The 23524-nt window shown below is 43.2% G+C and overlaps 1 protein-coding gene across 2 annotated transcripts; it reads left to right on the forward strand.

Moving 5' to 3' along the window:
• The first annotated feature begins 4887 nt into the window (after positions 1–4887).
• gsna (gelsolin a) lies at positions 4888–23521 on the forward strand. Of its 2 annotated transcripts, XM_079178551.1 has the most exons (17): positions 4888–5042; positions 12111–12311; positions 13838–13992; positions 14332–14493; positions 14719–14868; positions 14948–15037; positions 15345–15477; positions 16008–16312; positions 16548–16681; positions 17249–17339; positions 17534–17560; positions 18945–19115; positions 19661–19835; positions 21944–22065; positions 22212–22289; positions 22379–22439; positions 22556–23521. In XM_079178551.1, exons 2-17 carry the CDS (start codon positions 12116–12118, stop codon positions 22723–22725), a joined length of 2220 nt encoding a protein of 739 aa, XP_079034677.1. In that variant the 5' UTR covers positions 4888–5042; positions 12111–12115; the 3' UTR covers positions 22726–23521. The 2 variants fall into 2 exon arrangements, with proteins under 2 accessions (XP_079034677.1, XP_079034678.1); XM_079178552.1 differs by lacking the exon at positions 17534–17560.
• The last annotated feature ends 3 nt before the right edge of the window (positions 23522–23524 follow it).

A 23524-nucleotide genomic window follows, 5' to 3' on the forward strand; every position in this document is an offset into this window, starting at 1 on the left:
GAATGACTCCATTCTAACTAAACATTTGTGTCTACTTACAGTAAATGACAATACAAAAAAACATAAAATGTGAATTGTTGGCTTCATGCTTTTCCCCAAAAGTGAGATCCAGCTTATGATTTTTTCAACAACAGCTTTGTAGCAAGACTATTGACCTAAAGCTAGAAAAAGAGGAGAAATTACACATAGCAAGGCTGTGGCTGCACGCTTGAACTAAAATCTGATAATAAAGTTATCTGACACATCACTGTCATATAATAGCAGTGTATATATAAGCCTATGCACATTCTGAATATTTACTTCCATGCATGACTATTGCGATCCAAAATGGAGCTCTGCTCTGTCTATAATTGGCTGTCAGAATTTCCGAACAAGATATCTCTCACGTCCTCACATTAGTCTGTTGGTGGCCTCTGGAGGGGATTTAAGAGCTTGCAATATGTCCCAGCACCACAAATACGGAGCCCTTCAGATGTGCAAGTGATAGTTTCACCGCCCACGTGGACACTTCAGATCCTTCATCTCGTTCAGAAGAAGTCAGCCCACTGAAGTAAAGAGAAATCCAGCATTCCTTGGTACAAAAAAAAAGGAAGAATGAAAAGAAGAAGAGAGAAAAGAAAAGAGGAGGAATATTTCCTTTGCCAGGAGCTTGTGCAGTTGGAGGGGAACTTTCAAAACTGCCAACTGCAATATCTGATTAGACTCAGTGAAGCTGTCAATTCACTCCCAGGCACTGCTTTCTGACCCACTTCACCTGTCAATGATTTGGCATCCTATAACTGACGTTTCCAAAGACAAGAACCCCCCCCCCCCCCCCCCCCCCACACCTCCCTCCCCCAAGTCTTCTTCAAACACCAGCAGCAGTGGGCCCCTCTGCTGGGCCAGCAAATGCCCCTAATCACTGTGACAGCACAAAAAACTTCCAGCAAAGAAATAAAAGGAATGCCGGGGGGGGGGGGGGGGGGGGGGGAGACACCCCCTGTCAAAAGGCTCAGATGTTGTGACGAGCTGGCAGCCTGAGTTTCATGCATCCATCCTGAAGGATGAGCCACAAAGCTTGCTGTCAGCGGTTTTCACTGGGACTGCTACATGTCTTTGTTAGTTTCTAAGGACAGTTGTTCACAGGGAGGTCTGTGGATTATTCCTGAAAAACTCAGTCTTTCTTTTAAATGCTTTTAGGTTCACAAATCAGATTCCACTTGGGCATTTGGGCTGAATGCCAGCGCTAGCACATCATTATGACAATGCTAACGTTTAGCAGGTACCGTGGTCACCATCTTAGATTAGTGTGTTACATTACAGTCATTTAGCAGACTTACACAATTCAGATTCTATCCCACTGTTGGCACAACTACGGGAGCAATTTTTGAGGTTAAGTGTCTTGCTCAAGGACACATCGACATGCGACTTGCAGCATGCGACTAGCAGAGCCACCTAACCACGGTCTAACATTTGCTACTCAGCACTAAAGCACAGTTGAGGCTGATGGGGATGTCATTAGTTCTTGCAGGTATTTTGTCATAAACCAAAGTTTTTTCCGACCCCCGTTTAAGCCCCCGTCTCTGCCCTCTGCCATGGCAGCCTGAACAAACTGCCTCGCTGACACTGTTGTGAGCTGGGATACTGGAAGGATCATGAAAGTATTCATGTAGACTTTATGCATCGTCTATATCTGTTTCTGTGTTGCACTGGCTGGGAAATAAATCTCCCTCTGGGACAATACATCTAAATCTGTATCCTCTGGGGACCATGAATAAAATGTCATGGCAATCAATCTAGTTGTTGTGATATTTTGGTCTGACCGACACTGCCATCCCCACAGCAATGCTGCTAGCATGGCCAACAACAAATAGGGAAGCATCAATTATTAGAAAAAAAGTAACAGGCTGTTGCAATGCTTACAAACGAATTATAACGCTGTTGTGGGCTGGCTAATGGTGTTCTGCCAAATAAAGATAAGACTATCCTCAAGGCTCCCAATCTGCGTTCTTGGGAAAATATGTTTTATTTTTGTTGTTCGGTTGAGTCCAATGCTCGAATCTCAAGAGTACAGCTCGGCCTATTGAGGCTCGCCGGACTTCCTGCCAGGCTGAATGCAGCTTGTGTTGCTGTCTGAAACAGCGAGGCCCCCAAAAAACAAGACTTTCTTGTTAAGATGTTTTCATCCATGACTGAAGCCTTTCAATGTGTGCATAAATTACAGCTCCTCATTTTTAGAAACTGAATGACCTGGACGATGTTCATGAGTGAGAGCAGTTTGACATCTGCAACAGCGAGGCAACGTGTGATATGCTTAAATCTGATGTTATCAACGTTTTGCTCTCATGGAGAGTAAACAAATGTCTCTGCTGAGCCCTGAGGCAGCATGTTGTAATGTGCCGTGATCAGATATAGTTTGGAGAACATTCTACGTTCTTTACAGCTGCTCGTTGCCACGACATACATTTATATGGTTTAATGTTAATAACATAGAGGAAGTAAAAGGGCAAAAGCCACTGACAGTTGATTGCTACTTTTCTACATCCTGTTAAGTTACATTAGCAATAAGCTGATAATGTTACCTTGTTTTACTTTTCTTGTCAATAATCTCACATTTGTCCAGTAAATGTGCCAGTGAGGATGAACACACATTCTCCTCTGTTATTCTGTTTTTATCTTTTGTCCACCAGAGGGCCACCAAGATTTACAAATGTGGGTTTATAGTTTACAGTAAGGCGTGGGCCACCTGGACAATGTTGGGGCTCAATCAATTCCCCTCCCTGTCATATTTTAAATGTTTGTATATTATTTTTATCTAAAAAAAAAAAACATAAAAAAGAACACAATTTAAGGATGGTGTCTGAATTTGTGATTGGCAAATCATTATGCAATAGATGTTCTGTTATGTTGAATATCACAATGATGGATTAAAAATGGGATTTACAAATCAATTTACTGTAAAAACCAAACCAAACCAAACCAAAACAATTCAGATCAACCTGCGAGACCAGTGGGAGCACTGGTGGGTTTCTGCTGTCAGATATGCAGGAGGTAGTGAAAACTCATTAAAAAAAAGAACCTCTTTCTCTGTTGTGTCTCTAAACGTAGCACATAGAAGCAGTTCTGCATGTTTCACAAGTTGATGAATGATACCTGCATTTTTTTGGCTTGTATCCAAATGGCTGAATGCACTTATTGTAAGTGACTTTGGATAAAAGCGTCGACTAAACAAATGTAATGTCCAGGGAAATGCGCTAGAAATATTTGAATGTGACCTTGCAAACCTGGTAAAAGGTTCAAAATAGAACTATATGTTACATATTGCTGTAATACCACTCAGGGCTAACCAGCATCCTCAATGTCTGGCTCACTAAGTTTCAGACATCTTGATACAATTAACTTAAATGCTACTCATTTGGAATGCTTGTAGACCTTAACTATCACTAATCGTGTCATTACTGTAAGCAGTAAGCACATAAACGGACAATGAAATGGAACATTAACAAGATGAAACCATGGTTCCAGAGTCTGCTTGACAGCTTTGACCAGTTTAAAGACATTTAAGCCTCGGCCATTTCATCTACAGTCAACCGACTGTCTGCAGCCCATGATTTCATGTTTGGAGGCGTGGCTCTACCTCATCCAAAAAGATCCACAGGGACTGTTCACTGACTTCTGAAAAGCATTTTGCTTCTTTAAGTCGCTGCAGATGGCTGCATGTTCTTATTATCCATAGACAATACCTTTATTACCATCAACATGTTGTCAAGCCACACAGTGCAGTGCTGGGTTTCCTACCGGGCAGGTTTTCAAAAAGACACCTCTTTGTTTTTAGAAGATGGAAAAACATCTTAAAATGATAATTAACATGTTCTTACAAAGTCCATACATTATACACTGTGTTTCCTTCTCCCCTTTAACTTTGGTAATCATTGGATGTGTTTCAAGGCCTAAAAACTGTTTACAATATGCTTTCAGAGTATTTCTGTATAAATGACATGCACACGTCACTTCCGGATTGGCTGGTATTATGCAAAATCACATTATAAATAAGTGAACTTTCTTTGCACATAAATGTGGAACAAAGATGACGGCTTGGATGAGTTTAGCATCTCAGTAATTACTCAGAACTTACACTAAGTCTTTTCGGCTCTCAGGCACATTATTGTTAAATTAAACAGGAAAAAGGAAACAGATTATGAATTTGCAAAAATAATTTCTCATGCAGTTGTGTGGTAAGTATGGTTTTATTGTTATGATGTAATCAGTAAATGTCTTCGCTGCTAGGAAACAGTGTGTACTAATCTCCTTTTCTTTAACACAAGTTTGAATCTCACACACTTTGCCCATTGACGAGGACATCCAACCTTTGACCCTCTGTGAGATCATGGAAAATAACGTGCAGCCTGCATTACAGTAGCGTGCTAACAAGGTGTGCCTTGTGAGCATCTAGTGCTACACCAGGACCAGGCAGGGGCAGTGTTGGTCTGAGCATGCTCTGTTAAAAACCGGAAGTATCGACTCTGAAAGAAAAAACACCATGTATCATTGTATTTATTGAGACAGACAATCTCAGCTAAATCTCCGAGCTAAATCTCAAATTTTTCATTTTATTTTAATCTGTTTTATTAAATATCCAACATGAACACTTTGGCATCCAATCCAGTACAGAGAACAACACGCTCCCCTTTTATAAATCCATCTAAAAATGATGATGATTGCATCAAAAGCTGAACACCGGCAGGTCTTCCGGTCGTTGTCTAGAAAGTTTGAAAATGGATTAGATTAGATTAGATTAATATAGACATCAGTGTGCGTGTGCGCGCCCATGCGTCGGCCGCTCCTCCGCTGCGGGCGGTGCAGCAGCCGGGCCGGAGGAGGAGTGTCACAAACGGGGAGTGTCCCGGGACAGAAGCATAAACAGCGGCTCTCCGCACTCCTCAGCCCCGCCGACTCGACGCCTCTCTGCTCCCGCTGCAGCTCGAAGCGTCTACCGGCTCAGACAGGTCTACCGTACACCCGTCCGTCCGTCCGTCACCTATCACGAGCTACTACGCGTTCAGGTACGTTAAAAGCCGCTTTATTCAATGAGACAACGCAAAGCTGTTGCACAGATTGCGGGACGGTAATTTGATGCCTTAATTGGAGCAACAACGAAATGTACCGTTACTTTCTCTCCGGACATGGAGCAATGGTTTGAATAATAGACTGTAATGGTGAAATGCTGGGCTTCTCTCTGCATGTAAAACGATTTACTTGGGGTCGTCTCGCGCTCATTTAAAGAAGTGTAAACAGCTTTTATTGTCAAAAGTGCAACGCAGCTGCTGCCATATATGGACAGGCGGTGAGAAAACCCTGCATGAGGACTCAAAAATGCGGTGTGTGTGCCTCCACTTACACTTGGCAACACTCTTCCTGCACAGTTTGGAGTGAGTTCAGGCTGACATGAGGTGACCCACAAACCCCAATGCAGCATCCTGTATTTTGCTGCATTACAGTAGAAAAACAAAAAAAAGTTGTTTGAGCATCTCAGTTAAAAACAGATTTTTTCTCAGCAGCTGTAAACATGCTCCTCTCTATTTCGAGACATCTGTGGTTGCCATAGAAACACACAACCAAACAGCGGAACTGTCCACTGAGGAAGTTAGTCACTACATCCCCTATGTGGTTATGAGTTAAAGCAGCTGTGACGAGTGTGTGTGTGAGTGTTAGAGATACAGGCAGGTCTTTGTTGGCCAATCAGAAAGTTTGTGTCACATCCACACTCAGCTGTCAGCGATTACAGGAGGCCCGGACACACCGACTGTACCGCACCCCTCTTCAGATTTAGATATGAGCCTCAAACAGCTGTGTGCACGCTTTCTGTCCAAGGGTTTGAGTGTTTGTATGTGAACATATACTCCATATTTACCTTTAGGTCTCAAATGAAATAAAGAAAAACATAGTAAGGTAACGGGGACATTTGGAAGCCTGAGCTTTCAAGGCTCCCGCTCACCGTTTTGTTTGTCAGCTGCTGGAGCCAGAAAATCCAAATTTGGGAGACTGTCCTCACACGGAAAAAATGACAGCATAGGTCTTTAAACTATATTTAATTGTAAACACAAGTTATATTTACATCTCTTGACAGGCAGCCTCATGCGGCTGAGGCTGTCGAGCGATGGCGGTGCTCCATTTCCTCTCTCGGTAGCAAAGGTGGAGGTGGCGTGACTGGAAAAGTGTCAGGGAGGAGGTCGGGTGGATGTTTTGGCTTACACACCCAGCAAACTGTCGAGGTTAGCTGTGTTCGATGCATTTGAATCACAGTATTATAGTGTATATCACGTCCTAACTATATTGAAACATAGCATATGACACACCTTACCCACATAGTTTCAGTTGATGTCAGATGTCAACCATCAGGGTGGCACTCATAGGACTCATAGGACTCGTGTTGTGGACGGTTACGTGGGTCATGTTGTTGAGTGGAGGCAATCACAGAAGACCTCAGACACTCCCTTCTTCATGAGACAGCAGCTCTCAAAAATAGATGAAGTTAGCGACCGAGATCATGAGTTGTTGTGGAAAATATTTACCGACTCTGTAATTAAGGACAAACGTTGTGGGTTTCTCCCATTGACTTCAATAGTCAATGTGTTTCCAGCCGAGGAAGAAAAAGGCCACACCTCTCACTCAAGACACACATCTACTGCTGCTTTGGGTTTATACATGTAGGGCAACGGTAGAAACTTTGTATCATATTAATTGTAACACGTTGCAAATTGTTATACGCATACATTTCTGTTAATAAGAGTGTATTGTATCGTACATTTAAATGAAACACTGATATTTTGTTGAAAAATATATATGCTGGTTTCAGATAAATCCTTCCCTCATCAACTCTCTCCTTTAATAACCGTCCATATATCAGGTCGGTTATTTACTAAGTCATAAGCAGCCATTTTGATTGTCTTAGTCTGACACTGTGTAAACAGATGAAGGGGAAGCAGAGCGTTATCGGTCCTGAGCGAGGTAGAGGACAGCTGCTCAGCCCCCGAGAGGCTGAGAGTAGCATACGTGGAGAAAATGAGTCATCAAGAACTCCTCCTCTTTAAGGAGGAATCTCTTTTTTTTGGGGGGGGGGGGGGGGAGAAACTCAGAAAATACATCCTTTTTCTTTACCAAAAAGTTCCCATTGTGATCTCCTCCATCAGCGAGGCCGGGTCAAGATGGGCAGCAAGTAAAAAGTTTCATATACGAGTACAAACGGGGACAGATAACACCACAAAGAAAACTGATGCACAAACGGGGGCCCATGAGACGCAGATTTCACAGATAAAACTCACATTTGCTTGTTTGTTTGGTTTGTTTGAAGCAGCAGACAAATCAGAAGGGCTTCGATTTCGTTATCATATGACTCCACGGTTCAAGCGTCGAAGCCTCAAGGGAAGGCAGACACAAAGAGAGGCTGGTGAATATGGGGGAGGGGAGCGAATAACTGAGGTTGGAATGACACACTCACTCCGTGTTTGTCTGGAGGCGGGGGGGGGGCTGGGATTAAAGAGACTGCAGTGAAGGGGGCCGAGACTGGACGAATACCTCCGGCTCTGCAGAGGTGCAGCAGGGCGGCCTGCAGACACCATATGCTTTTCCCAGCATGCCAGAGAAGAAGCACTATCCAGTGGTCATGTGACCAGTTCTATTTAAGCTCTGTGTGTGTGTGTGTGTGTGTTGAGTCAAACAAACCGCCCCTCCCTGAGTCACTTAATCCAACCTCGAACATTTAACAGTTAATGTTTGCTTGTTTTCGCCAAATGCTGCTTTATTCATTCAATAAAACTTTGCACAAAATGATTTAATTTATAAAACAATAATAAAACAAAAAATAAAAAACAATCACAAATCGTCCTCTAACCTTCTCCCTCACTCCTGATAGATTTTGTTTTCTTGTTATCTCCCTTTTGTCACAGTTGTTATCACATTTTTAAAGATAGGCTTTGATTCTTCAGAGTGTGAGGTGAACGGGATGCTGCGTATCCGCTCTGATGTTTGCTTTATTAAGTAGGGGTACGGAACATTCCTCTCCATCAGACGAGAAGATCACAGTCAAAGGCAGTCATATTTATTTAGTGCCACAGAAACAAAGGCCTCCAGAATATGAAGGGATGTCTTTCAATGTGTGAAATACTTCTGAGTAAAAGGTATTTGGCTGCCGCTGCATGAAATAGACTTCTTAATCAACTTTTTAGGATCTGCTTTCAAGCGATCAGAGAGCAACGTATGCAGCATGTCTATCGTGGGGATTGAATTTCTAGAAGCAATAATGTAAAGTTGACTCCAAGTGTGTTTGCGACAAGTTTTCCCGCACTGTATGTGTGCGGCATGAGTACAGTTTTAGACGTTAATACGCCCGATGTCACCTTCAGGGTTTCAAACTGAAGCGTTAATGAGGATCCCCATGGTCAGCTCAGCTCAGATCTCTGCACGCAAGCTGTTCTCATATAGCTGGGTGTGTCAGTTTGAGTTAATGGTAGGCTGTATATAAACTCAAGCAGAAGTTACTGATTTATTACCAGTTGTCAAGGAACATGAAGTTATTGTTTCTTCTCGCCGCTGTCGTTTGAGATAGTTCCTCAGATATTGAGGAAGTAGCCGTTTGGAGGATGCGGTTAGCTGTCCCGTTTTATAAGCGTTTTAGCATTTGAGATGTTCAAACCATTTCCCCCCTTTCCCCCTGCTTTCAGTCTTGATGCTAAGCTAGGCTAATCGCTTCCTGGCTCCAGCACTGACAGCTAAGAGTGGTCTCAATCTTGTCATCCAACTCTCTGAAATCTTAAACTCTTTACCTGAATTTAAAAATGACGATAACAGGGCGCTCCATACCCATATATGTTGAGCAACCTACATTGAAGTGCTCCGGTGTAGCATTGCGAACATCACCGTTAAACACACAGATTCTGGTTACCTAAAGGGCTGAACCATCTCATCTTGATCATCCAGTCCACTTTGTCCAATAACCAACAGGAACCTTTGCTGATTGTTTAGATTGATCTCATTTAAGCCAGACGATCCACAGTTGAAAACTGTACGTGTCAGTGTTGAAAGTTTCCATATCTGATCATTTCCATGTCCCGAAATATCAGCGCTCAGTGTTTTCCTTGTGAAAATCCTTTGAATATATGAGTGTTAACCTACTTCCCTTAAAACTGCTATTTATCTGTTGGCATCATTGTTTTCAGGCTTGACAAGTTAGGGATCGCACATTTTTAAAGCTCGCTTAAGGCTTAGTTAAACCTCCCCGTGTGGCCACAGAGGCTGCAGATTTGCTTCTCCAGTCTGGAAAACTCCACCAGACTTCTGTAGGAAAACTCAGCTTTCCACATCATCCGTCAGGTTACGTTGATCCCAGCGGAATCGCCCGGCTGCCTCAGTTTCTCTCTGTCTGGCCAAACCTGGACGCGTGATGGAAGTTCAAACGCTGCATGACCTCGCATGACTCAAGGGTACCCATTTGTTTTGGCTACTTTTATTGGCTGTTTTGACTGAGTGCGCCGCCAATTGATTTAAACTCCCGTGGCTGTGCATTCTGTGCAGGCCGGTGTGGGCACCTCTCATGCACGCCAGGCATACATAGCACTGTGGCCCATTGTGGTTTTATAATCCTTTTCTTACTTTTGATAGCCCTGGATGTTGATGTTGATGATGAGGAGCTCCTGTGCCTATAGAATGAATAAAGTTGTTGTAACAGGATGTGGGGTACCTGTCCCTCGCGGACGCAGAAAGCATAAACTCTATAGTCCGACACCTGAATGCATTTGTTTCCTTTCCTTACAAAGTCAAATGGCTGAAACACTCCATAGCTGAAAAAGCACTACGCAGTGAGTCTGTTACATAAGAGGAGAGCCGAAATAGGGGGGGGGGGGGGAACCCCACATTTGTTGGGCTGGTTCCATGAATGCTGAGCCACTTCACTCGTCCAGGGTCAGGAGCAGATTCCTGTCATGTTTGTGGGCAGAAGAATGGGCAATTCTTGCTCCAGTGTGGACGTTAGTCATGCAGATTGAAAGGCAGCCGGTCCAAACTGCATTCCTGTGGAAAACTGGGTGCTGTGTTCATTCTGAACTGCACAACCTCCGGTTTGGAGGTCGATCGAACCTGAGCTTCATTAACAGCTCTTCAAAGTTAAGGACATTGAGGGGTTGAATGTCTTATAAGCAACGTCGTCATTCAAATACACGAGTGAAATAAAGGATAGAAATGCACCATGAAAGCGCACAGAAGCCCTTTTCAGGTCGGGTTCTAATCTGGGAACACTGCTTCACTTCAGAGAAACTGTTTGCTCTCTCTCTCTGTTTTCTGTGCGAGCAATTAATATGTGGTGTGGAGTCAGTGTGGTTCAGAGTCCGCTGCAAAATCTCAGGAGACGCATCTGTTTACTTTTGCATATTTTATGAAATTGATTGCCGTTATCTGACATTGCAAACATTAAAGTCTAACCACAGAACGGCAATGTAGAAACAATACATTAAAAGTAAAAGTCCTGTATTCAATGGTTTACTAGAGTAAAGTACAGTCGTGTCTGCAACAAAATGTATTAAGGGAGAATTCTGTATTTACTTATTTGTAAATGTGCTTACCATGTTGAATTGGTCTGGGCTGCTGTGTCTCAGGGGTTAGAGCGGGTCGTCCTTTAATCACGAGGTTTGCTGTTTGATCCCCGGCTCCTCCTGCCCGTTATGACAAAGTTATGTGTTTAATGCATTTCCTTCCTCATTTATCGTTTGCAAAGCCAACTTCTGGAAGAAACTTACATTGTTTACATCCATGCTAGCTTGCTGTAGTGAACTTGTTAGCTTGTTAGTGGATCCAAGTCCACTGTTCACTCTCTTTTGGCTCCGTCTTTGGTCTCCACCAACCAAGGATTAAAAGTGAAAGCCCGTCAGAGTGTTACTGTATTATTACTGATGTATAAACATAAAAGAAGCTGTTTAATGGTGGTGGTGGTTGGGTGGAGCTAATTTGAACTACTTTATACACATTTGGGTTAATTGATAATAATATTTTATAAGATCTTATATGTTGTTTGCATTTAAGATCTTGGCAACTAAAGCTGTCTAACACATGTAGGGGAGTCAACAGTGCAATATTTGCAACTTAGCTGTGAAGTGTAATTACAAGTATTTTCAAACATTTGATATCAATACTCGTACTTAGAGTAAGTAAGAACAGGGAGTTCCTTTTCACCACTGAAACTTTCTTTATCATGCTGTCTTTAATAGAAATTGTGCAAATATGAAGCGTAACACACATTTTTGAAACTCATGTCAAACAATCACTTCTTTGTAGACGATCTAAGATCGACATGTGAAACACATCCAAACCAACAGGATCAGCTGATGGCCTTGTTGTCGATTCATAAACTGTTGTTCTGCAGACAGCTCCCAGACGGCCATAACTAGAGGAGATAACAGGATGCTCAACCCCCGTCTTAAAAATTATAAACATCCACACATGCTACTGAGAGGCCAGCGGGTTGTAATCCGACGCAGCACAGTCAGACGCCCACACTGAACTCTTGATTGGGGCTCTCAGACACAGCTGAGGTGTGTGTTATGTGTGTGCATAAACGTGTATGGATTTGGTTGCGATTGGACCGATGTCTGACTGCGGATGTGTTCATTAGGGCTGTGCTATGTGACGTGGGGGACAAAGTTATGACGGGTTGAAGAGTAAAATGTCTGGTTACACACCCGTCTTTTCCTATCTATAATCACACACAGGGTTTCTTTCACCAGTTATGACTACGCCTGAGTCATAACTGCCAGGACTTCCTCTTCCTGTTCTGGAGGAAAACAGTGACTCACCCTGCTGTACCACTAATATCTAACTATAACCCTAAACTTTATCTTTGTATCTATGGCAACAACTCAGCCTTAAGGGGAGCGGCTTTCCAGAGCAAACCTCTCACAAATGGGAAGTCCCAGTCTCCCTTTTTAAAAAGTTTATTACAAAGCTCCACAGACTCATCCGTCTCGTATTTGACTGCTGATCCAGAGGGTAAAATCACAGCGCGCTGCCACGGGTACACTTGTATGTTTAGGCCCGGTCAGTAGAAAAGCAATAAACATCAGGTGTGTGTTTATTTCCCCCCGCAGGCAGGATGGCAGCGCACCACCCACAGTTCGAGCTGGCCGGACAGAAGCCGGGCCTCCAGGTGTGGAGGGTGGAGAACTTCGACCTGGTGCCCGTCCCCGCGAACCTGTACGGGGGATTTTACACGGGAGACGCCTACCTCATCCTCAACACCATCAAACAACGCTCCGGGAACCTGCAGTACGACCTCCACTTCTGGTTGGGTGAGTGCAGTGAGACGGACGTTATGATGCGTTACTACAGAGAAATAAGCAGAGGGAAAGGAAACATTGAATATTGTTTTTCTATAAGACGACATTATATTGAATGCTAATTTGCAGGATTTTTCCTTCTGTGATTATTGTCTTTTTGTAAAATCAAATGACAACTGTACTAAAGTGAACTTTAAGTAAATAGGGAATTCACTTATGTCATCTCCACAAAACAATGAAAAACACAGCTAAGATCCTTGGGAGAATGAAAACAATGTCTACTTCAAGGCAGCACAAAACAAATCTATGTTTAAAGCAAGAAGCGACAAACATTTCTGGATCCTTTTTTATTTTGCATGTGACAATTTGCATGTGACGTGTTGAATCTGGTGGGATGAGAACTGAAAAACAAAAGTTGGCAAAAGCCTTCTGTCGCCTTCCGTCCTTTAATTTAGAAAAACAAGACGACACTGTCATTAAAAGACAAAGCCGTGTTTACTGCTGCCGTTGCGTTTTCATGTTCCCGCTTTAGATCAGCGTCTGTAATTGTGACAAGCCTTATGTCCTGGGACAGATGTGCTTTGTGATCGAACTTGAAAGGCCGACAAGGACGCAGCGGAATTTCATAGCTGACATTTTTTATTCCAACGATCTAAATGATGTTTTTGTGTCGGTACAAGGGGTTTTGTCCTGAACATTTGACACCATTCGGCAAACACAAACAATTGTCATTTGTGGATTAAGTATTTAGATCTTTAGGAAAAAGCAGTTATACAACATTGCAAAAAAAACAAAAAACATAACAAGTTAAAGTTCTGGAATCAATATTTGACTTAAAATGAAATGTTATCTGCAAAATGCTATAAAGAAGTAAAACAGAATGGCCCGTTTATCATGCAATAAGATATAAGGTAAACTTCCTGTTAGATAATTCAGTGAGATTTGTTTTGTTTTTATTACCTAAGAATCATTAAATTGAATTTAATCTTTCAGCCATGTTATCATACATGGTTTTCAACGGACAGACAGAGACATAAATGTCACTTTCAAAATAAAATCCAAATTGACCTTCGGGTCAGACTGGTATTTAGAGCAGCTGAAACCTAAAGGTTGGTCCTGTAGCGGAGTATTGGAAGAAGACAGTTTGTCTGACTGGGTCGTTTTTTTAAGGATTTCACTTAAAGCAAACAGGGAAGCGAGAAGCTGACTCGTGTCTTTTTTTGTGGATTTCATGTCCTTTTATTTAGCTTCATTGATCAAGGAAACAGCATTTACCAATAAACCGGATTTGATGCAACATTCCCACATGCGGCAGAGCTGCTGTGTGCGGCCAGAAATAGATTAATGTTGCATGTATTAATGTGTCTGCTGGGATCTGACCCGCTGCTGCTCCCGCACATCGATCTCCTGACTCAACGAGTCCTCAGTGAGGCAATTCGTCAAACACATAATGTAACTCTCTGGGTATATATGACTGCTGAGACAGAATGAGGACGGGGGGATTAACGTGGGGCACGTGTGTGGTTCTTCTGGTGCAGGGGATTTCTGCTCCCAGGATGAGCGCGGCTCGGCGGCCATCTTTACAGTCCAAATGGACGACTTCCTGGGGGGGAAACCCATCCAGTACCGCGAGGTCCAGGGACACGAGTCCAAAACCTTTCTTGGCTACTTCAAGTCTGGAATCAAATACATGGTAAGATGGCATGTTTGTAGCTGCAGAACATCCACATACATGGAATAAGATATGTGGTTTGTGGGATTTGTTTTCTTTTGGTGCATTTTAAACCGAAACATAAACTTAAATGGGAAGTGTGATTTTCTAGACATTTTTAAGGTTATATTTGTCATATTTGAAAACATAAACTGCATTTAATCATTCACAGTATCCATTAGGATAGAAGAGTCAGTCTGTTACAATACTATTATTTTGCCATTATCCATCCGAAAATGTATAAGAAGTATTTGTAAAATGTAACTTGGAGCCACTTTTCTTAAAAGGCAAGTATTTTGAAATGCAACTCTTCTCTTACAGAAAGGGGGCGTGGCCTCTGGGTTCAAGCACGTGGTCACCAACGAGGTGGTCATGCAGCGGCTGCTCCAGGTCAAAGGTCGCCGTTCGGTCCGGGCAACGGAGGTGGCGGTCAGCTGGGACAGCTTCAACCAGGGAGACTGCTTCATCCTGGACCTGGGAGCTGTGAGTCACACTCAGCAGATCAATCTTTAGGGACACAGAATCACACGGTGTGATTGTCACTGCTGTTGTCACCAGTAGACATTCACTACATGGCCGAAAGTACACATGGTGTGTTTGTTTGAGGGTTGAGGGAAAAGTGGTGTTGCCTTTTGTAAAACACAATATGTTTCTGCAGTTCAGCTCTCTTCACTGCCTTTGCAATCTGCTCTCCTTGTCGCTCTACAGGAGCTTTACCAGTGGTGCGGCTCCCAGAGCAACCGCTTCGAGAAGCTGAAGGCTACGCAGGTTGCCAAGGGTATCCGTGACAACGAGCGCAATGGGAGGGCCCGGGTTTACGTCTGCGACGAGGGGACGGAGAGAGAGAAGATGGTAGAGGTGAGATCACTGAGTGGCGAGAACAAATGAAGTCTCAAACTGAGTTCTGAGTTCAAACTGGAGCTGCTTCTGTCCTCAGGTGTTAGGAGCAAAACCAGATCTGCCTCCCGGAGCCTCTGATGACATCAAAGCCGACGCTTCAAACAGGAAGATGGCCAAACTCTACAAGGTGAGACGAGTGTGGGAACAACCCAGACACACACGCTGTCTTTTTCTCTCATTTTCTATTTTAAGTTAGAATGAAAATAAAATAAAAAATGTGTAAATGTGTGTGGTTTTGTTTTGAATATCAGATCAGGCCAAAAATCTGTTCAATTCAACTTTATCATTTTACTGACAAACTATGAAACATAGTCTCGAAATACAAACATGGCAGAACTTCACATCTCCACTTTACCAGGTTGAGAAGCCCAGGACAACCTGCCCTGACACCTGGTGCCTCGAATCAACCTCTCTCTTCTTTTGCCCCGATGCAGGTGTCCAATGCCAGTGGAGGCATGACCATCGCACTGGTGGCAGCGGAGAACCCGTTCGCCCAGAGCGCCCTGGAGTCCGGCGACTGCTTCATTCTGGACCACGGCTCCGATGGCAAGATCTTCGTCTGGAAAGGTCGGTGCAGTGCAGATCTCTTAGCAGATCATTCAGTCATGGCGAGTCCAGGTTGAATTAGAGCTCATAGCCAGGTCTCTGAAAAACTGTAATTTAGGAATTTGAGCTGTGGTGTAGCACATCGGACACTCATTTTATTTTTACACTTTGTAAAAGGTTTTTGTACGGATTAAACAAACAAGATACAGCTGTGCTAATAAGTGAGCTTTTGAGGTGCTGTTAGGCAGATGTTATTCACCTTTGAAGAGAGACAGGCCAGCTGTTTCCCACTGCTTCCAGTGTTTATGCTAAGCTAAGCTAACCAGCTGCTGGCTGTAGCTTCATATTTACCATACAGATATGAGAGGGGTATCGAAATATCCCCATGTCATTTTAACTCCACTTCATTCATGAGAAAAACTAGATAATGTTGCTTATTTACAGTCATAGAAGTCACTCCCAAAGTTAGCTTGTCATACAACTATTGCTGACATTTTTTAATTAAATAAAATCTTTACATATACTCTCACTTTCGCTATCTTTTCTTACAGGCAAAGACGCCAACATGGACGAGCGAAAGGAAGCGATGAAAGCAGCGGACGAGTTCATCAAGAAGATGGGCTACCCCAAACACACACAAGTCCAGATCCTGCCGGAGATGGGCGAGACGCCGCTCTTCAAGCAGTTCTTCAAAAACTGGCGGGACAGGGACCAGACGGTGGGCCTGGGCGTGGCCTACATCGCCAACAGCATCGCCAACATCGAGAAGGTGCCCTTCGACGCTGCCGGCCTGCACGACTCCCCCGCCATGGCCGCCCAGCACGGCATGGTGGATGATGGCAGCGGAGAGAAGCAGGTGAGAGGACAGAAATGGATAGAGGTCTCAGCTGATGCTGCTTTTACTTTATCATCCTGTGGAGGGGGGGGGGGGGTCAAGTTTTCAACTTTCAAGAATTCATGTGCTAATTTTGACAATTGCAAAAAATTGTGGAATAAGATAAAATGAAGTGATGACATTGTTGGACAGTGATGTATGTAAACTGCAACTTGACTGGTTGGCGGAGGCAGTAATTCTAGTTTTCACTTGACAGATCTGGCGTATTGAGGCGTCCGACAAGATGGCGGTGGATCCGTCCACACACGGACAGTTCTACGGGGGAGACAGCTACATCATCCTCTATAACTACAGTCATGGGGGCCGGCAGGGACACATTATCTACATGTGGTGAGAATACGAGAGACAAACGGTTCGGATAAAGCTGCATTAGGCAAGCTTTATTTGTAGAGGAGTAAACCCTGTCGTAACTGGCCGAATTACAAAGTAGGGTGTCTTCAAATTATAAGAGCAAAATACAAGTTTGCCTGAACCAAACAAGAGCTGTGAAAAGGATCGAGACTCTGCTGAGAGGAGTCAGAACTGGAAATGTGTTAGATTTGGAAGTTAAAGGTGCCCTGTGGAGTTTATGTCCACTAGTAGCGCTAAAGAGCAACGTTTTTATGAGTGGAGTTTTATTAGTAGATTAAGGCTTGAGATGCAAAACATACAATCGTTTCTTAAAATATATATATTATGCATTGTTAGAAATAAAATGGGTTAGTTGAATCTCCAACGATGTTAAAATAGTTGTTTCAAGTTTAAACATCAATGATTTAAGGGAATAGTCATTTTATAGTCTGATAATAAAAAAAAGTCCAAATTTTATAAGCAACCTTTATTGTACCTTGAAAAGAGGCCGGTTTGTGCCTCCTATTGTCTTCGGGGTGATGACGATGCGTTCAAACTGTCTCCCAGGCAGGGGGCGGACTCCAGTCCCGATGAAATCGGGGCGTCTGCGATCCTCGGGGCCCAGCTGGATGACGAGCTCGGCGGTGGTCCTGTGCAGGTGAAACACACGGCTCCTTTAGAGGCTTTGAATCTTCATCTCATCCGTCATGTTGATACAGTCTGTCGTCCTCTGGCTTACTCAGCTCAGTCACCTCTTTTCTGATCTTTACATCCTCTAACCGTTTCTCCTCTCCCTGATGCCCCCCCCCCCCCGCTGCTTCCTTCTTGGTTTCCGACCTTTTCTGTCTCCAGGTTGTTGGTGCTCCTATAACCACTCAGGTATTCTCCCCTTCCCTTCCCTGCTCCTCAACTTCACACAAAGGACTCACATGATTTTGTCCAGAGCCAGTTCATATTTTCTTGTTTTCCTCACAAGTAAATGTGAATAACGTGATTTTTTAAAAAGGGCCTGTTGTCCTCAGTTTTCTGGCTTAATTAATGCGATCATGAGTCCAATCTGATTTACAGTGAAACCATCTCGGTCAAAAACAAACAGGACATTCCGATGTGGATGTTAGCAGGAGTTTACCCCCCCCTCTCCCCCTCCTCTGTCGCCAACTCTGTTGAATCCACATAAATAACAGCCCTGTTTCCAAACTCTGCCCTGACGTCATCTCAGTGCAGCATCGTGACTTAACCTGTCGATGAGAGCTCCTGTTAAGAGTGTGGAAAGGTCTGTGGAGATCATTCGGTTAGCTTTGAGCCATTTAGCCCTGGCTCTGTACTCATGTGAGTCTTCATTCATTTCTGTGGTCTGCATTCGCACTTCACTCCTCGTGTGTGTCTTAACTCTGCACGCACAACCTTCATGTTCATGTTGTGTGTGTGTGTGCGGTGGCATCACTGTGTGTGTGTTTAGTCAAACTTTGAAGCATTATACAGAATGAGTACATCCAGTGTGGAAACATCTGCAGATGTCACCTTTGAGTGTTGCAGATGTTTCCCTTTGCTCACTGTCAAAGTAGAGAACAGCTGTTTTGCACAGATCCCAACACTTTTGTGCTCAACTTTTGGAATTTGACTTTTTTTTGTGTGGTAAAGGCACAATGTGTTTTGTGGCTTTGTGGGGATATGCGAATGGTCGCCGACTTTTAGCAACCAAAACAACAAAACTAAAATACAACTTTTGTGCTATTTAGAGATGAGAAAAACTGGCTGACAAGAAATCCTGCTGACTGCCAGAGAGACAGCTTCATATCATACCAGAGGAAGCACAAAGAGTGCTGGGCATGTGTGTAGTTTGGACCGTAAACTCATCTATGATTATTTGATAATTTCGCCATTCTCTCAGGATAAGTATAATTTGCTGATTTGTTAGGGAGGAGAGCTGGCAGCCATAAATATCTATGAGAGAAGCTGCAGACCAGAGAGACTATTCTGTGTATAATACTGTTAGACACAACCTGCGTCATCGCTGTGTCCTGATTCCACAAACTCTCACCAGCTCGTGGCACAGACTGTGGCTCAGTCCCATGCTGCCACCTTGTGTCCGTAGTCGGGACTGCAGCAGACATGTCTTGACATATTGTTGACTTCACGAGACACAACAAGGGACGATCTGTCTGATGTGATGTGGTTCGTCAAAACGCATGACGTACTGTAAAAACAAACAAAAAAGCATCTTCTCATTCTTGTGTTTTAACTTTTGCCGTTTGTGCACCAGGTGAGGGTGGTGCAGGGCAAGGAGCCGGCTCACCTGATGAGTCTGTTTGGAGGACAGCCCATGGTGGTGTACAAGGGAGGAACGTCCAGAGAGGGAGGTCAGTCCGCTCCTGCAGAGACGCGACTGTTCCAGGTGCGCTCCAACTCCGCAGGACACACCAGAGCTGTGGAGGTAAGAGGACACACGCCATGATTAGATCTTCTTCCCCCGTGCCATCGAGCTCCTTTGTTGTCCAACGACTATTAAAATAACATCAGTGAGCCACACTGGCTCCACATGTTCCTTCATTATGATGAACACACACACACACACACACACTGTAGTTTATTTTAACTCATTCCAAGAAGCACCTTCCTGCTGCTTGAAATACTCACTAGTTTAATCCGCAGCTTAGAAAAATAGTCCCCACAAAGGCATTATTTATTCCTGTTTCAGTAACTTTTGCTAAAGTCAACAGCAACCAGCTGTTCTAGGAAATTAATGAGCCTTTATTGAATTTTTTTTAGAAATGGGATAATTCTAACAATAAGGAAAATATAGAAAAAAAGATTTTATTTTTACCATTACAACCATATAAAGGTCCACAATCAAATATAATTACTGCCTAATACAAACAGTCTATTTAAGAGACTTACAATACAAGTGCAAGAATTTGGAAATGTAAAACAGCATTTGTTCTGCATGTTAACCCAACGATATCTCCACATTCCCTGCAGCTTGACGCAGCGTCATCCAACCTGAACTCCAACGACGCTTTTATTCTGGTGACCGCCGGAGGCTCCTTCCTGTGGGTGGGCGTGGGTGCCAGTGACACCGAGAAGCAGGGAGCCCAGCAGCTGTGTGACATCCTGGGAGTGTCGACCTCTGAGCTGTCTGAGGGAGGAGAGACCGGTGAGGAAGAGCGATGAACATAGAATAACAAGTTCTCTCCTTTTGAAACCCACTACCAGTTAATATACTCCCGAGTCAGTTACAAACTGCGTTCAAGCTGTTAAAATAGCATTCAAGCTGTTAAAATAGCGCTTTAGTGTGAAGCTCGATAGTTTTCTTTTTGTATCTCAGCTAAAGTAGGTGCTTGTGTTCATCTATATTAAAACAAAGGAGACTTGGTTGCATCACTCCTTTAGATGTTATCAGTGATCTTGTGGTTGGCTCTCAAAGCTCAAGAAGAAACTGGATTCTCTGCTCACAATTTGAAACAAAGAAAGAAGACCTGAGGCTAAAACACAACAAAGTACATTTTTTTAACTGGGACCGAACAGAACAGAACTTCAACATTGTATTTCTGTGAGCTTGTGCTGGTAGTGTATAGACCTTCCTATTCAAAATACATGCAATATATAAAAAAAGGAGATGCGTGTATGGTGATGGTAGCTTTACTCATTAATCATCAGGAATCAAAGTTCATAATAATTAAAAAAACAATACTTTCTTTGTACATCTTTAAAGCTGCACGTATCAATATTTATTACATCAACAGTCGATCAAATGATGTAGTGTGAAAGGAGTTGCTCGTAGTGACAAAGAGACTTCAGCATCTTTTAGGTCACAGGGTGTTTTAGTACACTACCAGCCCGGCCCCAAACAGCACACAGACACAGTTAGCTACTAGCTAGTGAACATAGAGCATTTAGCGGCTAAAGAGACCATTTTCTCAGGGGTTTAAAACAGAGCTAACAGAACGGTGAATATAGTATTATATTAGTATTATAGTATATTCATCAGACGTGACTCCAAATTAATGCTAATGCTGCTGCGTTGCTGCCGTGTAAATAGGCAACCGTATGCTAGTGAGTTAGCTGTAACAACTTAACAAGGTGGCACTTTGTCAGTTTCAGTTAGTTCTTCTGTCCCTTTAGTGACCAAAATATCCATTAATGACGCTTTAAAGATAGAGTTTGACATTTTGGGAAATCTGCTTATTGGCTTACTTGCAGAGCTAAATGAGAAGGCTGGTATCAGTGTCACATGTCTGTTAAATGTGAAGCTAGTCATTAGCCTGCTAGCTTAAAAACTGTGAAACCACAATGTGCTGTTTACCTTCTGACAGTGCAGCTGTTTCTCCTTAATAGGTCCTTTTCACAGTAACAGTTTTGACATGTCATGGCCGGGTAAACACAGGTGTAATTGAAAAACTTAACTATGGTCCCATCCTATTTAGTGTGTCACAGCCATTCCAGTGGGCCCTCATGCAGAATACCAGGACTCTGGCCAACCTAAATGGAACAGGGCCATGTCATTTACGTTATTTAGTACACATGTCAAAATGGCTGCTGTGAAAAGGGCCTATACAGCCATGGTTTTCTGTATTTTTGCTAAGCTAAGCTAGCAGTCTCCTGAATGTGGCTTTATATTTAACTGACAGATATAAGTTTACTCCAAACCTCAAACTCTTGCTCTTCAAGTATTTATACGCGTCCTTCCTGTTTAAATTAGGGATGGGCGATAACACTTTTTTTGATTTGATATGGTACTTTTTGACACAATTTTAACAATACTGATATACTGGTCATTTCTTAAATGGGTATTTAATTTTTCAAAATAACATTTTTAGAAAAGAGGGGAAAAAAGGCAGCGCAATTTAGCCCTTAAAAAAAAATCAATGACACATACGGCACATTACTGTGCTAATATGTGTAAAAATATTTTACAGAAATGATATAAAGTTATGAATAAATAAACAATACATTATTTTTTAAATATATATTATTATATTTTTTAAGTTTGAAGAAGTTACCTTTGTTGCTGCTGTGTGTCACTTTCTTGTCACAAATAGTGCATCTTGCTGTATTTGTTATCTGGTGAAGAGCAGCCACACAGGCAACGTTTACCTTTTGCCTTTCTCTCACGTTCGTTATGAATGTGTGTGACTTCATGCAAGTTTCTGACGTCACATGGTTTCTACAGTCATGTGACACAGGGCTTGTGAGTATCGATCTGCCCATCCCGAGTTAATATAAAAACTATAATAACTTGAAGTGTGTCTGTCCTCTTTACAGATGAGTTCTGGGAGGCTCTGGGAGGAAAGACGGAATATCGCACTTCTACCAGACTCAAGGACAAGATGGACGCTCACCCACCTCGACTCTTCGCCTGCTCCAATAAGACTGGAAACTTCATCGTAAGTCTTTGGTTTGAGCTGTGAGTGCTGCTGCACGCCTTTTAAAGGAGAAATAATGGTACTCTGGAGAATTCACAGTTGGCAGTTTTCCCTAGATATTGTCCCAACATCAATACAGCTCCACTAAATCCTTCTCCTCTTCTCAGATTGAGGAGGTACCCGGGGAGATGACCCAGGAAGACCTCGCCACTGATGATGTCATGATCTTGGACTCCTGGGACCAGGTAAATAGCTTTTAGATGCACCATACAGATGCAGAGCAGAGTCACCACAATGAAAGGAACAAATGTGTATAAAATTCTCCCATTTTTAGGTGTTCGTCTGGATCGGAAACGAGGCCCAAGAGGAGGAGAAGACTGAGGCGATGGCATCCGGTAAGAACATTTTTGATACAATCCTATTTTGATTCTGCTCGTTTAGCAAACACACATTATTCTGGCGTGCGTTTGTGATTCAAGCACTGATTCGTGTTTTTCCTCATCTTGCTCAGCGGCCCGTTACATCGAGACGGATCCGGCCAACAGGGACCGCAGGACGCCCATCGTCAAGATCAAGCAGGGCTTCGAGCCGCCCACCTTCACCGGCTGGTTCCTGGGCTGGGACCACGAGTACTGGACCAGCGACCCCCTGGAGCGCGCCATGGCCGAACTGGCCCTGTGAGAGCTCACCTCCCCCACCGGCCCTGACCTTTGACCCCCCCCCCCCCCCCCCCCCCCCCACCCACCCCCCCCACCCCCACCCCCACCCCCACCCTGCTCCGCCGCAAGCACTGAGCTCCAATCATGAGACTTTTTTTAGCCGCCAATGCACCCAGAAAACTCAGTTGTTTTTTAGAGGGATGCTGGTCGATGATGTTTTGATGTTTTAATTCACTTTGTCTCAACCAATAGCAATAGAGCTTTCACAGATACTCAGGCTTCCTGTAGGTTTTGCACTAAACCCATTATGCTTCTTTTATTAAAGCCAATTTTTTCACATTTGTTTTATATATTGATAACACCTATCCACTAGTGAAATGTAATAAAAACAAAGTCTTGGTGTGCTGCAACATCAGAAAAGACACCTGCCAAGAAAATGCAACCGATGCCTTAATATTTCTTCCTCTAGTTTACAGAAAACCTGCTTTTTTTTTTTAAAAAGGTCCTGTTCCAGTTTAAGGACGCCTTTATAGAGAAATTGTTTGCACCTTCAGTTAAGATGCCTCTTACGATATTTATTATTATTTTTTAAATTTTTAAATTGGATTTATGTCCAGGAACGCTTGTGTGATGCTACAGTAGCCAACTTTAAATGGGAAACCAACGCTTTGCTGCTTTACAATCAGATACGTCTTCTGTGACACTTTCTAAAGGTTTCCCTTGTTATAATTTCAATAAAACGTGTCAAGTGTTTGATGGCTCTGCTTGTACAAACACGTACACTGATTTGAAAAGAATAAAATCCAGAAAACAAAAAATGT

The sequence above is a fragment of the Pholis gunnellus genome (genome assembly GCF_910591455.1).
Source record: "Pholis gunnellus genome assembly, chromosome: 18".
Classification (NCBI taxonomy): Eukaryota; Metazoa; Chordata; class Actinopteri; order Perciformes; family Pholidae; genus Pholis; species Pholis gunnellus.

What these genes read in the sequence shown, in the direction of transcription:
- gsna (XM_079178551.1), top strand. Translation starts at nt 12,116, where the DNA reads ATGGCAGCGCACCACCCACAGTTCGAGCTGGCCGGACAGAAGCCGGGC. An exon ending in AGTCTGGAATCAAATACATG is followed by an intron (nt 13,993 to 14,331) that starts GTAAGATGGCAT and finishes CTTCTCTTACAG; the next exon opens with AAAGGGGGCGTGGCCTCTGG. An exon ending in AGATGGCCAAACTCTACAAG is followed by an intron (nt 15,038 to 15,344) that starts GTGAGACGAGTG and finishes GCCCCGATGCAG; the next exon opens with GTGTCCAATGCCAGTGGAGG.